The sequence below is a fragment of the Micrasema longulum genome, unplaced genomic scaffold, assembly GCF_059751315.1.
Source record: "Micrasema longulum isolate JH-2025_06_02 unplaced genomic scaffold, ASM5975131v1 h1tg002085l, whole genome shotgun sequence".
In the NCBI taxonomy this organism is placed as follows: Eukaryota; Metazoa; Arthropoda; class Insecta; order Trichoptera; family Brachycentridae; genus Micrasema; species Micrasema longulum.
The window spans coordinates 78,795-94,881 of record NW_028279252.1 but is presented as its reverse complement, the minus strand read 5'-3'; the positions used below and the strand labels follow the sequence as shown (position 1 = coordinate 94,881).

At 37.1% G+C, this 16,087-nt stretch overlaps 1 protein-coding gene across 1 annotated transcript in view; it reads left to right on the top strand.

Annotated features, from left to right (window-relative positions):
* qsm (Zona pelucida superfamily protein qsm) overlaps positions 1-15,060 on the top strand; it is a 70,728-nt gene extending 55,668 nt beyond the window's left edge. The window contains exons 3-9 of the mRNA XM_088239171.1: positions 2,952-3,058; positions 4,383-4,519; positions 6,746-6,826; positions 7,724-7,873; positions 10,207-10,354; positions 11,920-12,052; positions 12,484-15,060. Of these exons, the coding sequence (XP_088095297.1) occupies positions 2,952-3,058; positions 4,383-4,519; positions 6,746-6,826; positions 7,724-7,873; positions 10,207-10,354; positions 11,920-12,052; positions 12,484-12,719 (992 nt within the window). The 3' untranslated portion in view covers positions 12,720-15,060. The remainder of the gene's footprint in view (positions 1-2,951; positions 3,059-4,382; positions 4,520-6,745; positions 6,827-7,723; positions 7,874-10,206; positions 10,355-11,919; positions 12,053-12,483) is intronic.
* Positions 15,061-16,087: the final 1,027 nt, after the last annotated feature.

The following is a 16,087-nucleotide window of genomic DNA, read 5'->3' as shown; positions in this document are numbered from 1 at the left end:
AGAACATACCAAGGTAAGATACAGATAGTACAGAATTTAAGTATACAACAACAACAACAACAAACCATCACGCCGTTTCCCCGTAGGGGTAGGCAGAGAGGATAGAACGCCATAACACTCTATCTTGGCATACAGACCTCGCTTCCTCTACATTCATACATCTTCTTATGCACGCACGCCGATTATTCCTACTTTTGACATGTCCATCTTCAAGTATTTGATGGACTTGATCGTGCCATGTCTTTCTCGGTCTTCCTCGTTTTCTGCATCCATCAACATTTGCATCGTAGATCCTTTTAGCCGTTCTTTCGCTGTCCATTCGCTCTACATGTCCAAACCAACGCAGCACCCCTTTCTTAATTCTGTCAATAATGCATGTCTCAGCCTTACACACTTCACGGATCTCGACATTTGTGCACCTATCATACATCGTTTTACCACACATTCGCCTGAGGGATCGCATTTCGACAGCATTCAACCTACTTTCATCGTTATTTTTCCAATTTAAGTATACCGTCTCGATATATACAGTGAAGATAGCGTTCATAATCGAGGCACTGCTTTTAAAACTAGTTTACTACGTTAAATATCTGGGAGTAATTATTGACAGAAATCTACGATGGAAGGTTCACGTCCAATCGCTGGTTTCCAAATTAAGAAAGCCGTGTCGTGTGTTCTGCTCACTCAGGAACATCTTGGACATTGGCACTCTCAGAACTGTGTATTTCGCTCTTTCCAGTCAGTGGCAACCTCTGGTATAGTGGGCTGGGGAGGTTGCGCGGCGTCTATCATGAACCCCCTAATAAATGTACAAAAATTAATTCTTAGTGATGCTTCGATGTTCCCCAACTTTCCACCTGAGACATTGTTTCAATCTATGAAGGTACTGGACATTAGACAATTAAAAAATAATAGTAATTGACACATTTCTGGCCATGCGGTTACGTGAGGAGATCCCAGCAGAATGCTCGTACGAGGTTTTCCTGTAATTTGAAATATTTAATACCAAAAACACGTATGACTTTCGCTCAAATGTCCTAGATGAACGTATTAAGTTCTCCGAAACGAAAGCCATTTTCAGACAAGCTTGGATTTTGATTTCGAATAAGGGAAGATACCATTGCAGGAGACTGCTACGAGACGTTGCATAGATTTATATACTATCAAGCGTGTTGTCCAGTTGTTTATTAAAATTTATGTTTACATAATAATTTTTCTTTTTAGTACTCTTCAATAATATTGATTGGTCAACTCAATGCTTTTCAGGCATTGTACACTGATAACAGAGGGAATGAGAGTTTAGTGGACTGTATGGAAATTGTTACTCACTTTTAAAGTTCTTCCGATTGTTTCTTTATTTTATTTATTTAAATCTTAAAATAGGGCACACATATCATACATATTGTTATGTGTGTTCTAATAATAACATTGCAAATATATTTAATTTATAAATTGTTTATCACATATGTCTTGACCATTATTTTAAATTTTGATATGTTTTTTTCTTCATAAATATTTTTTTCCATTTCGTAATACTTTTTAATTGCTTTAAATAAAATTGAATTTTGTGACTTTGCCTTTTTCCTAAATGGAAGTCTAATTTTGTTCTTTTCTCTAGTATTGTGATCGTGTTCATGCTGGTTCCGATCAATTTTTTTCCAAAATTCTGTTTTTTTATTAGAGTTTATAATTTTATGAACAAATATCATTGTATTGTAAAATATTCTTTGTTTATATGTTAATAATTTCATTTCATTTACCATCGACTTTACCCTCGTATATCTGTTTTTTTTTCAAAATGATTCTAAAGGCTTTATTTTGTAATACAGTTAGTTTATCTATGTTTTCTTTGTTTGATAAAAATAAAATGCTACTACAGTAGTTAACGTGTGGTTCAATAATTGCTTTGTAAATAGTTTTGCAGGAGTCCTTATCAATAAATCTTCTGATCCTTCCTTCTTATATGGAGCACTTCACTATTGCTGCAGCACGGATACCGGTATCGTGTAGATGATGATGAACTGTACAATTTAGGTTGTTTATATAACATTCACTTCATTTTGTACGAAATATGCTGACGCAGGATAGGATAAAGATTTATCAGAGAGACAACTTTTCACGTGTGACTTACTTACAGGACGGTAGAAGCACAAGAATTTGAAATAGGAAGGATTTGGGAAGGAACGGGATATTATATGAGTTGCAAGTATAGAAAATGTAAATTCAGTACGCAACAAATATGCACGCTTCCACTTTCCATTATGTTGTATCCCAACTCAACACAGGGCTCTTGGCCTCATAGAGTTAGTGATACATGATTATTTTTTTGTAATATGAATCTTAATATGAATATTTTTTTTTATATTTAATATTTTATTTTAGAGTAGTTACAAAAACCTATGTTTTTTCACGCTCAAATGTTCAGTCTCGCCAAGCCGGCGGTCACCACGAATGATGTCATTGACTCGCTGAATGTTGCATGGAGTCACTGCAGTCAACGGCCTGCCGCTCCGCTTTTCGTCAGTATGCGGTGTTTGTCCTTCAGCTTCGTTACAGCGTCGAACCCATAGTCTAACACTACTGGCATCTACTGTAGCATCACCGTACACATTTTCGTCTTTCATGAATGCGAATTGGTGTTTCACCTTCCGCATTCAAGAATTCAATCACAGAACGCTCTCTGAAAGGAACATCGATGTCGGCCATTTTAAGCGTCTGCAGTATTGCCGCCTGTTGACGCTGAAAGTTACTACTGAAGTAGATTGTAGTAGAAGGTTTGAGGATAGCGCCAATTTCAAAATCTTCACTTGACTAACTTTATTTAGGTAAAAAAAATGGAGGCATTAGTTTTTGGCTGACCATCGTGCACGACAATGATTTTTTATAATTTGATCTATAAATAATAAACGTCACTGTGTGATACTAAAACGTAATTTAAATTTGTAATGCAGGATATCCAGCATGTGCCCCATCTTTAGAAGAAGGTTCTGCTGTCTTCAGATTGGACTTAGAAGATGTTCACAAATGCGGAGTCACCAGAATTTTACATCAACCTACGGTAACTATACCAATCACTATTGCTACTTTTACTGCCATCGTGCTATTTATTTTTATAGCCCCGCCACACTATGCTCCTTGCGCTGCTCATCACTTTGCTCCTCGCATTGCTGCCCTCTTGCCCAAAGTTGCCCTCTCTGCCTACTCGCGCAATTAATCGCGGCGCTCCGCACTTGTTATTTGTCTTTCTATACAATGGATGATGAAACTGTGGCAGCGTGCGCGCTATGCATTTTTAGTAAGCTAATTATATCAATGTCATACAAAAAAATATACATCATTTAAAAATGACGCGTGCGTCTTGTGTGAGCGCTCGATGAGTACTGCGACCGCGTGATTATGTGGCCAGCCACTCGCGCTCATATTGCCGGTCCTTTGACTCGCGCTCGAAAACCGACAAATTAGGGAGCGGTGGTCACGACGAGAAGCATGACGTGCGGCATGACGAGTAATGTTGTCACACTACGTCTCTGCCTCCTTTTCTCGCTACTTCCAATGTCTATCATAAGAGAGTACTTCAGTTCAGTTCATGTGGCCCTTAAATCATCGAGCCACTCTCGAGTCTACTTCGCACCGAGGAGTTGTAAAGAGTTCTCAGTACATGTATATGTATCAACAAATTACAACAGGGATGGAGAATACCTTAAATAAGGGAATATGGAAGTCTAGGCATTTACAGGACTTATGACCTGTCATTGGCTGGTTTAAGTGGCCACTTTACACACTGTAACCTTCACCATTTTGCCTATGTTTGAAAATCCAAATATCTTAAATTCTTCCATTTGTTGATTTTATGGAAATTAAAGAGCTGAAACCTTTATGTTGTGAAGAGATTCATCTGACTGAATTATTTCATATACTAGGCAACGCCTGAAAACAATTTTTCAATTTTTAAACTTCTTCTTGGACCAGTTGGTTTCATTACAATATTTAAGTTTGTCCAAATGTTCGTAGACAAAAGACTGGATTTCACACCCTTGGGATTGTTAATCTCAATGACTCTAATAATCTTAATGAAACTAATATATATATATTTAAATATTAGTATATGTTTATTTTGTATAAGTATCTAAAGTGTTAAATAAATTTATACCATTCTTTCGCTGGAGATAAGTCTGCTTCGCGGTGTAATGATTTGAGCATTCGCCTACCTCGCTTGAGATCCTGGGTTCGACTCCTGGCAAGGTGAATGTACAATATTGGGTTCGATATTTAGGTCAGTATTTCCTTGGCATGCGAAGCGTAAGATTAAACACCTCACATTTATTATATAACAGATTATCGAATTGCACAGATCTAATACGTGCTATTGTTCAATTTTCTAGGGAAAGAGAGTGGTCTACCACAAGATAGTGGTAGAAAGCGACGCAGGAAAAGAGGTTCTATATGTTCGCTGTTCTCTCGGACCTCCGCGCAGACTTCAGCGCGATCTCGAGCTACCGGCTGGCTTCCAGGAACCTGAGTAAGTCCACGTCTTGATAAAACCTTAGGGTTATCACCAGAACCCTCGCAGGGCACTGCAGACTGAATAAACACCTTGCTAGAATGAACATCTCTAAAACTTCTAGATGTAGGCTCTGCAATGCGATGGTGAAACACCGTAACACATTATATGTGAATGTATGCTTCATATCATGATAAATACATAATATTTCAAATATCTGCCTTCTAATAACATACAAAATGATAAATCAAACCGCTCATACACGCGTTTGTGTAATATTCATGTAAAATAGTGAATTGAACAGAAATGTTGCGTCTCATGAAACGAAATAATACGGACCAAAATGGACACCAAGTCGTTGGAACAATAGGCATCATCCCCCAGTAACTACACACGTGCGTTTCCAGAAATTATCGAGCAGCCAGTGGGCCACATGGCGACGGTATCTACCGACTGTCTACAAAAGCTTCTCTTCGGACATCTATCTCCCTTTGTTAACCATGGAGTTGAAACAGTGTTTTATTTATTTAGTTTTTTATTGCTTACTTCTTGGCATGAACACTTGACAAACTTACTACTATGCTCTATTTTTTGTAAATTTATTGATATCATTTTAACTTTGCTAGAATTCCACTCGTCCATGCGCTTTGTAGCTGCACGATGATTGGTTATCTAGCTTTCATATATCAACTTTAAAATACCTCAATTTTGTAAATGGGGTCTAGAATTCCAATCGTCTATGCGCTTAGTAGCTGCAAAACATGTTGTAATCTTACTCCTTTTTATTATTCATATTATTTTATTTTTTTAAGTTTCATTAATACACTAAATTTATTTGTCAATTTTTAAAATGTGTAAATGGGGGCTAAATTTCTAACTGTCTATGCGCTCTGTAGCTGCAAGACGTTCAATAATCTAGCTCCTATCTGTTATAATTTTTAATTGATCTTAATTGAAAACGAGGAACTAGAATCCCAACCGTCCATGCGCTCTGTAGCTGCAAGACGTGCTGGGATATTTATTAATTGTACAGCGCCCTTGAGGTGATTTTCACAAAAATGGCGCTGTATAAATTATCCAACTATATATATATCACAAAAGAAGACGCATCTTCGGGGGACCACTGGTAAAATCTGAGGATGTGAAAGCACTCGCCATGTACCTAATAGTCCGCTACTTTAAGGACCTTGGGTTAGAGAAAGTAGATTTAGAAATGGATGAGCCTTTTTTTTTTCAAATAAAAAAATAATGTAAATGATTGCTGAAAGACGTGCTAGGATATTTATTTATACAGCGCCCTTGAAGTGAGTTTTACGAAAATGGCGCTATATAAATTATATTAGAGCACTTGCCCTTCGTTCAGTAGGCCGACTCTCTAAAGACCTTGGCCTAGGGGGCTAAAATCATAGAATTAAGAATAGTCCAGATGGAGCGTGGAATAATATTTGAATACACCGGACTGTGTCCAAAAAACCCCCAACTTTCGCCGCGCGCATACGTGAAGTTGCCGCGTAATTTTGCCAGATCGCGAAAAATTTACTCATAACACAAATGTAAAAACTATTATAAGCAATTTGTTAATTTCTCTAAAATTTTATTGTACACGCGGAAACATTGATTGACACAACAGAGTAGATAAGTAAAGGGTCATTTAATGAGAGTAATTTATGAACTTATAAAATAAAACAAATTTTATTTGACATAAAACGGATTTTTTATGTCATGTTAAATAATATTTGATGTTATAAAGATAATGTCGGTCAAATGTCCACCGCGGCGTTGTTTAATCCAAGAGGTCCAATGTTCATTAATTCTCTCAAAAGATGAGCAAAGTAGCGTAAAAAATTTGACTGCCCTGGCAACACAGACAAAATGTCCATTTTGTTTTCTTTGACAGTCTGACAGATGGAAAAATGATTAAATTTTTAAGTAATGCATTTGCTACTTACACATGAAATGTGATCCCATCCTGTTTCGTTAAGATCCCAGCAGTATTTCTACTCTTTAAAACGACACAACACGGCATAGTTGAATTTAAATTGGGTACTTGCGTACTGAGCGACGTCTACAAAGAAACTAATGGGTCCAAATGTAAAATTACTCATTTAAGAGTAGTTTAGTCGCCTCCTGTTTGATGCACGTATGCGGTTTCTAGACTATTTTTAATTCTATGGCTAAAATATTTTTTTATGTAAGTAACATAAAAATGTAATGAATGTTACGATAAAACATATTTTTTTGCAGGAATTTAGAAATTACAACAAGCTTAACGAAGAGAGCTCCCGAACCACAGCTAGGAGTTGCAGTTAGCCAGGATGGAAAAGAGTATGTAGAATATTTATTTTTACTAGCAAGCAACAGTCGGCCATTCGGGCCTCATGTAATCGGCCATCCGGGCCTCGTTTTAACGCCCTGCGGGCCTCGTTTATCGGCCCTACGGGTCTCAATTTTTGGCTCTTCGCGCCTCGGTTGATTAGGAAATCGGTCACCTAGAAATATCGTCCTTCGAGTCTCACTTTTATTTTGTTCGGAGCAATCTATTTAGATTATTACATTTGTAATAAAGAATAATATCTCACTCGAAGTAATGCTACAAAAATTACACAATTACAGAAATATTTCATTTATACGTAATAATATTGGTGTTTTCCCACCACAATATTTCATAGTCATAGGTGAAGCGTAAGACTAATCATCTAACCTTCATGTAACAAAAATGATCAAGATACGCTGCGATTGGTGTACCAATTCAGTGCTCTATGCACCATTCGGTGCGGAAAGGGAATGATGATGATGTGGCCGACTGTTAAATACAATTTTAACAGATGAAAATTACTCTGATTTAGGTTTGATACCACGATAATAAGGCTCAAATTCCTGTGCGCGAGGTATAATGGTCAGACGCAATCACTCAATTCTAGAGTATTAATATTATAGATTTTCCTATCCACAATGGCGGCCTTCAATCTCCCTCAGTATTTTACATCAAAAATTAATTTGTCTTAATCTGTTCTAATTTCGAACTTTGAACTTGTGACGTCAGACACAAAGTAATTTAAAAATTTAAAAACTTCGAAAAATTGTAGCACTGATAATAGGATACATAAAAATATTTAGATTTTTTTTTTTGGCTTAGATTGAGGGTCTATCGACAAATAAATATATAAAATGAAAACCAGTGATTATATGTGCTATATTATTCAATCTTTTTTGGTTTCGCAGAGTGTCAGGTGAGATCTCCGTGAGGCCGGGTACTCCGCTGGCCATGAGAGTGTTCCTGGATGAGGGATCCGCGCCCGTGTACGGACTGATGGTCTCCCATCTCCAGGTGTCTGACACGGCTTCGCAGCAGGAAACCATCGTCTTCAATGGGTAATTTCTTGCTCATTCTACTAATGGAAGCAGCATTTAACCAACTCCACCTAGACTAGTGATGGAACAAATGCTAATTAGCATTGATTGTGAATTCATAAATAAGCGTTAGCAGCTGCTTCACGCATCTGCTAATTCAAATGAGTTAAACTCCACAGGGGTGATATTCTGAATCTTCTCGCAGGAGTTGAGAAGATTTCTACTGTAGAAAACGTGGGAATTTTATTTTTTAGGTGCGACTACACCTTGCTTCATGTTTTTTAATTTACTACATAAACACCATAATGCCATAATTGCTAATTAAGATATGTCAATCGAGGCTAAACTGGCAGTGCACTACGGAGATTTAGTCCCAACACTTATGTATGGAAGTGAATTATGGAACTGGCAGAGGAAGGATGAAAGCCGAGTAAACGCTGTAAAAATTAGATCTCTGAGACGAATGCGTGGGAAATCAATGTATGACAGGATTACGAATGATGAAATCTGAGTCAGGAATAATTGTTAAGATTAAGAAAGGGTCTCTGAGATGGTTTTGTCATGTAGAACAAATGGATGACGAAAGAATGGTAAAACAGGTATATATGTCGAGAATGAACGGTAAGGTGAGACGAGGACGACCAAGAACGACGTGGCATGATCAGATAAACTAAAACTTATGTCTGGTCATGTCAAAAGCTGACAGAACCGAAGGGCATGTATGACAAGATGTATGAATGTGGAAGAAACTAGAAATGTATGTCAAGATAGACATGTGTGGCGGTCCATTATCTCGTAGTAGTAGTATACGCCATAAACTAATTACAACAGTTACATGAAGAAACATAAATACAAGAAACCGAACAAAAAGTACATAAAACTATGTATCAAAGACAAACAAGGGCAATAAAATAATGCTTTACAATATATGATAAACATTACTTCGAGCTAAACCATGCGAATGCATCTTCATCCCACACAGTTTTAGTGGCAAAGAAATCTACAAAAAGCCTGAAGATTTACCCCGAAGAATTCCAAGTTGTGTGACGAATTGACTAATCTACACATTCTGGACATTGGGGCATAAAAACAAAAGTTGCTCTTAGAAGATTTGATAAATAGCAGAATTTGACTTCTGGTGACACGGTTGTGAACATGAAAATAAATTGATTGCAACAGAGATGGGACATCACTTATTGCAGTGGTCGGCAAATTAAAATGTACTTATATCTCTTTTGTGTTTTTAAAATAAGCTTCTGTGATGAAAAGTTGCCACCTCCAGATCATTTAAAATTCAAATAAATTCAGAAAATCAACTATAGTCCTTGAAATATAGCTTGATTAGAATGACAGCTGTCAAATAATTTCATTAGTGATGGGAAATTACTGATCAGTGATCCCTGATCAAATCGATTTTATCAGTTATTTCATGCAATCATGAAACTCTGTTTCCGAAAATGGATGCAAAAAACGAAAAAACAAGCCTATTATAGTGTGTTTAACATAATTGTTCACCAAAAAATCAGACATTCTATTTTCATGAACAACATCAAAAGAATATTTTTTTTATTCAATCAATTTACATCGATCATGTTGATTTATGTTTCAAGCATTGTAATAAAAAAATAAATTAACACGCCCAATACAAATGATTTTTTGTGTGTCAATATAAATAATTCCTTTGACATTACTACAAAGTTATGTCGTCACTTTTTCTGACAACTGTCATTCTAATCATGTTACATTTTAAGGACTAGAATTTACGTCACACAAAGTATGACTTATTTCTACAAATTGTCATTTAGGTTTATTATTGTATTATGGATAACTTATATAGCGCCATTTAGTAGTATAAAACCTCAAGGGTGCTTCACAAAGTTATTCTGTGAGTATATTGACTTTAATTTTAAATTTATGTGCCTAAAACTTTTTGGTAAGACAATTTATTTTATTTCTTTATGGACTTATTTAGTCCATTTAACACTGGTAAATACAAAATACCACTAAAGAAAATTGAAGCTAGGACAAAAAAAATACTTTTAATTTTTATACTTCTTCATGGACCAGGTGGATTTATCAACAATATTTTGAGTTTGTACAACTTTTCGTACACAACAACTGACATAGAGCAGTTTTCCTGCTGATTCTGCGGATAATATAGTCTATTTTTCTGTACATATCGGCAGTTTAGCAGCTATCTGCTTTCTATTCAATAACTTCTAACTTATGTTTACAGTCTGCATTACATAATGGGTTAAACGGCCTGTAAAGTATTGCAGACTACAATTTGCCAAATATATAAATGATTTTTATTAATATAAGTTTTCCCTTCATCACCTATATCTCATCTCCAGATGCTCGGTGGACCCGTACCTGTTTGACAACTTCGTGACTACGGATGGAGACTCCCTGGAGGCCAGATTCCGCGCCTTCAAGTTCCCCGACACAACCTACGTCCAGTTCCGAGGGACGGTCCAAGTCTGTCTTGACAAATGCCAAGGGGTAATTTTTTTCCGCTTTCGAGCATTGTATTTTCAAAAATATTTGTGCACGTCTAAATGTTTGTTTTGATAATATAGGTTAAAAAAATCATTCCAAACCTAAGCGTGAAAAAAAACGCGCGTCCGGAAGGCAGGTACTAGGAATACCCCAAGTAAAATGCTATAAATACAACTTATAAAAACAAACTTACGTCAATATGATTGTCATGTTAAAACCAGCATTGATTGTATACAAAACTATTTACTAATGTTTCAAGTTTTCTTCGAAATTCATACATTTTCATAAAATACTGTTGCGAAAGGATGGTATTTGACATTACGCTGCTCTCTCTGTTACACGTTGAATAGCACTGTCACGCAACCTGTTATTTGGGAGGTTCAGCAGGGAGCTGGGAATGCATGAAATCCGGATTCGTGTGGTTATTTCTGGAAATAAGCGACCAATTAGCAAGGATATGTGAGAACTGGCCAACGTATCGATGGTCACTAAACTGTAGAGTTAGTGAATTGTTATGCTTGCTGTTTGCAGGCGGGAAAATCAAAGAATTGTAAGAATAATGATTCGCATTCGGCTCATAATTTTGATACATTCTTACCATTATCGGGTAGGATTGCCTCGTGGTGTAATGGTCAGCGTATTTGCTTACCATGCAAGAGGTCTCGGGTTTGATTTCCAACACGGTTAAAATGAAATATTTATTGAAAAGGTTGTCATATATAATATTTCATTTATTTTCATTTATCATTTATCATTTATTTATTCATATATATGTACATTACAAAATAAAATATCTTAATTCATACATATATAAATAATTAGGTAAAATTAAATATATGTAAAAAAAACACATTAGTATACATAATATCCAAAGAATAATATGTTAAAAAAGTAAGAGAATCTTGTAACGAAAAACTCCCTCAGAGACGTGAAAAATGTCAATGTCCAAAGTGATATTGTTCAACATAGAGATAGCCCTTCCAACAGGCATAACCATTGGCAGTTTGGTCCTGTATATTGGAATGTGAAACAGTCTATGTTGACGCTGTCTAAGGTAATTATCAGGAACATAAAAGCTAATGCTCCGCATAATTTCAGGGTTGTCAATAATACCGCGCAACAATCGAAAGAAGTGCGTTGTTAAATACACATTCCTTCTAGTCTTCAAACTGCTGTAACCAAGCATACCCTGGAGAAACTCAGTGGGATAAAGCCATGGATAATATCCGCACTCCCTCATAGTCCTTGGACTTCAGAATAAGACTGATCATCTTACCTTCATGTAACAAAAATTATCAAGATACACTGCGACTGCGACACGGTACAAATTACTAGTACATAAACACATATTTTTTCTACGAAACACTCAGTTTACTCTGAAGATGGCTCCTGCAATGGTAGCCGTGACGTCGGAATGAATGCAGCTTACACTGGATCACCCAAAAAAGACGCATATTGGTGTGATGGAAATCTTTACTTATGAATTTAAAAAAACCTCTTCAGAGTTTTATACTACCTCATTGAAAACATTGTTATTGTTGATTTGTAATGTCGTGTTTCGGTTGCAGGCACAGTGCAGCAACGGAGCAACCGGCTACGGGAGGAGACGGAGAGCTATCCGAGGCGACAAGGAGAGTAACCGACTATATGAGATATCTCTGACCACTTTTATCAAAGTCGAAGATGATACGAACGAAGCCGGTATGCATAAATTACTCTGATTACGTTTTTTTTTTAAAATCTAAAATAAAACTAATACTTTAATTTTAAATACTTACCTGTATTTTAAAATCATCTGGTGATGAGTGATTCTTCTTCTTCTTCTTTTTTGGCTTTTTTCACAGGCAAATGCAGCCCTGGTGAAGGATAAAAAAACCATTTACGTTCCTAACATTTTTTTTACTTAATAAATTGAAGATTTTAAGAGCTATAAATATGGTCTTGACTAAGATCTACATTTTGCTGAAAACCGCACGTTAATCAGTCGAGTAGTTATTCAGTCCATCGAGGACACGCATACGAATATTGCCTTTTATATAGATTTAAAATGTTATTCCACTAAAATGCCTTGTTCATTCCTCAAAAATGTTCATAGTGCAATTAGTGATGGTAAAAATCATTTTCTTTTCTAGATGATGTTAGCAAGCTTCTCCGGAACTTGAAGATTGCCAACCAGATGCTGGACGACCAGCCCATCGCCGGGGAGAACTCCTCGGGAGAGGTCCTGGCAGCCACCGTTAGAGAGAAGCCACAGTCACATCACGTGCCGCGGGACCTGGCTTCCTCGAGTAGCAGTGTCAGATTCTTTAGTTGTCAAATTGCGCTTATCCTAACCTCACTTCTAACTACTGTCCTAAGGAGATTTTAAATGCGGTACTATACGGATCAGAAAACTTTACTGTGTTATGTTGCTAGCACTTTTTGCAGACGTTTGAAAATGCATTGAAGTGTCTATCATTTTAATATCCTGTTATTTTGACACAATATTTTGTCTTTTTATTTTATTTTATATTATGTAATTTATATTTCTGTTTCTTTTTCTTTGAGAGGAAGTTCAGTGCTATGGAAAATTGGATAAGAAAAATGTTTTCTTGACCGCCGTAAAAATTTTCTATATCGATGGCGCTACAGCCCATTTTGAGCCTCGGCCTCCTGCAATTTTCGCCTCCAACTCTGTCTATCCTCAGCTGCCGTCTTCCAATTTGCCACCCGAGTGTCTGCCCTAGAGGCGGTTCCTTAGTATGTGCATAAGTGGAGTGCACTGCCAAGTAAAAATATGTGTCAATAAATTAGTTATTTTATTGATAGTAAAAATATGTTATAGGTACAAAGAAACAGGTATTCGTTGCAATATTATGCTCGTAAACATCATAATATTCAATACTAGCGCCAAAAGATCTAGCGAAATCGACTAGCGGACGATTTTCTCATCTTGTCTACGCATGCGCAATCGTCCCAGTGCATATTCTGTTTTGTACAATTCTTTACCCTGAATTTGTATGAAATATACCATATCTCCTAAAATCGTCATTTGAACGAGACAGACAATGCTTCATACCAGTGAATCATGCGTTAAAGGGAGACGATAAAATACATACTCCGGACATTGCCAACGCATGTGCAGATTTGAAGTTCGTTTGTAATGTCACTTTAAACATGCGTAATGACATGATATTAGTACGAATTTAGTTGATTTAGTTAATTTAGTTATCTATAACGTGCGTATAATGTTAGGCGAATTTAGAGTTACTGGTTCTGATGCGCGGGCTGTCATACTATTGCTCGTGTATTACGTCAGACCTATCATATTGTAATAGTGTTAATGAACTTATTATACAAGCTAACAAAATGTAAAGAAATGCACTGCCAATGTTTTCGGTCAGGAGCCGCCACTGGTCCACTCACTAATCTTTTAGCATCAGACAATCGGGCATTCGCTGTACATGTCCGGCCCATCTTAATCTAAGCAACTTCATATGTGCCGAGAAGCTCGGGGCCTGGTATATATTGTACAGTTCTTCGTTATACCAAATGTGCCGCTGATTATTCTTTCTCACTGGTCTGCAGATTCTTCGGAGTACTTTTCGTTCAAAAGTGTCCAGCATTTCAGCCATCTTTACTGTCAGTGTTAGCGCCTCACACCCATATGCCAATACTACTACTAGTACTACCATCACGCCATTTCTCCTCAGGGGTAGGCAGAGAGAATGGACCACCTGATAAATTAAACTAACCCTGATGACGTACACTTCAATTTGTTAAGAAACGTTGGCAAAAATGCCATTGACATAGAACACAATAACCAACACAAGAATAGAATCGGGTTGTAATCCCAGTGGCTAGTGTTGCGGACTCACGGATCAAAGGTCCGAGTGTCTACCCCAACTTGATTCCCATTTTCTAAAAGTGAGTAATTTACAACCCATTGAAAATGGTCCCAAAATTGTAATATTCGGGTAAATTGTAAGAACGCAAATCTTTTATATAAAAACTAAAAAAGAATCCCCGAAAAAAACTCGTGTGAATTTCTTAAGTTTTCTGATCCATGTAATATGTGCATAACTTTAATATTTCTAAAGATGTTGCTTGGAGACGTATGTTCTCTGTTTGTGTTTGCAATTCTTTTCTGATTTCTCAACACATTCGTATCATAATCGGCGTCATTTCTGGCGTGCTTACACAGACTCCGACAATGACATAAATAAATAGATATGTTACAAGCGTGTACAAGTCACCATGTTTTCTCTAGCGGCCCTTTGCCGTGATCAGACATGACACCGTGAAGAATAATGGCGCCGCATCTAATGAGCTTTCCATAACGCGCATTTCGAGGGTGCGGCGGTGAACCTAAACCCAAGTTGCCTCTTGCGGGCTCCCCCCGTCCTGGAAAGCCGTCGATGATGATCTTTCGGCTTTATTCGGCGCAACTAAGGGCAGCGGGATTGACGCGGGAGGAGGTGAGAGTCTTATCCATATATATATAGTTGGATAATTTATAAAGCGCCATTTTTGTAAAAATCACCTCAAGGGCGCTGTACAATTAATAAATATCCCAGTACGTCTTGCAGCTACAGAGCGGATGGACGGTTGGAATTCTAGACCCCATTTACAAAATTTAGGTATTTTAAAGTTGAAATATGAAAGCTAGATAACCAATCATCGTGCAGCTACAAAGCGCATGGACGAGTGGAATTCTAGCGAAGTTAAAATGATATTAATAAATTTATAAAAAATAGAGCATAGTAGTAAATTGGTCAAGTATTTGTGCTAAGAAGTAAGCAATAAAAAACTAAATAAACAAAACACTGTTTCAACTCCATGGTTAACAAAGGGAGATAGATGTCCGAAGAGAAGCTTTTGTAGACAGTAGGTAGATACCGTCGCCATGCGGCCCACTGGCTGCTTGATAATTTCTGGAAACGCACGTGTGTAGTTACTGGGGGATTATAGTCTTGGCTAGCACTAATGCTAAAGTCTCCTGGAGGCGTTTGGTGATGTCCACATGCTCCACTTAAGAGCAGATATGGAAAAAGAAAAAAGATAGTGGAATGAGAAAATGCTTTAATTACATTGTAACTGTGAAAAAACAATACATGTGCTGTCTACGTAAATTCAAAATATTCAGGAGGGGCAAATCTTTACACAAATCGAGTATGTCTCATCTGCTGTATTGGATTTAGGGACATACGACGTGTTCAGGAAATAACGGGAATTTTTAAATATCACGGGTTTGGAGAGTCCGATTGTCAACATTTTTTAAAATTATGTTGGTGTACATGCCCCTGAAGTGTGCTAAAATTTTCAGCTGTATTCATTGTTTACTTTGTCTGTGGCAGCTGCTAAGGTTGGACATGTTCGGCGTGCTCGGCGATTTTCGTCCTGGTGATCCAAAAGGCCTCCACTGGGACGATTGAGCCTTAGTTTCGACGTCATATTCGTAAACCCATGTTTCGTCACCTGTTATAACACGTTTCAGTAATTCTGCATCGTCGTTGACTTCATCTAGTGACACCTGAGCAACTTCCATTCGCCGCTGTTTTTGTTCAAAATTCAACAATTTTGGAACAAATTTTACTGCCACGCGTTTCATACCCAAAACATTCTAAAAATTTCATGGCATAAGCCAATCGATATGTCGACATCATCAGCGGCTTCTCGGATTGTGATTCGACGATTATTCACAACCATTTCATTCACCTTTTCCACGTTTTCATCGGTTGATGATGCGCTGGGGCG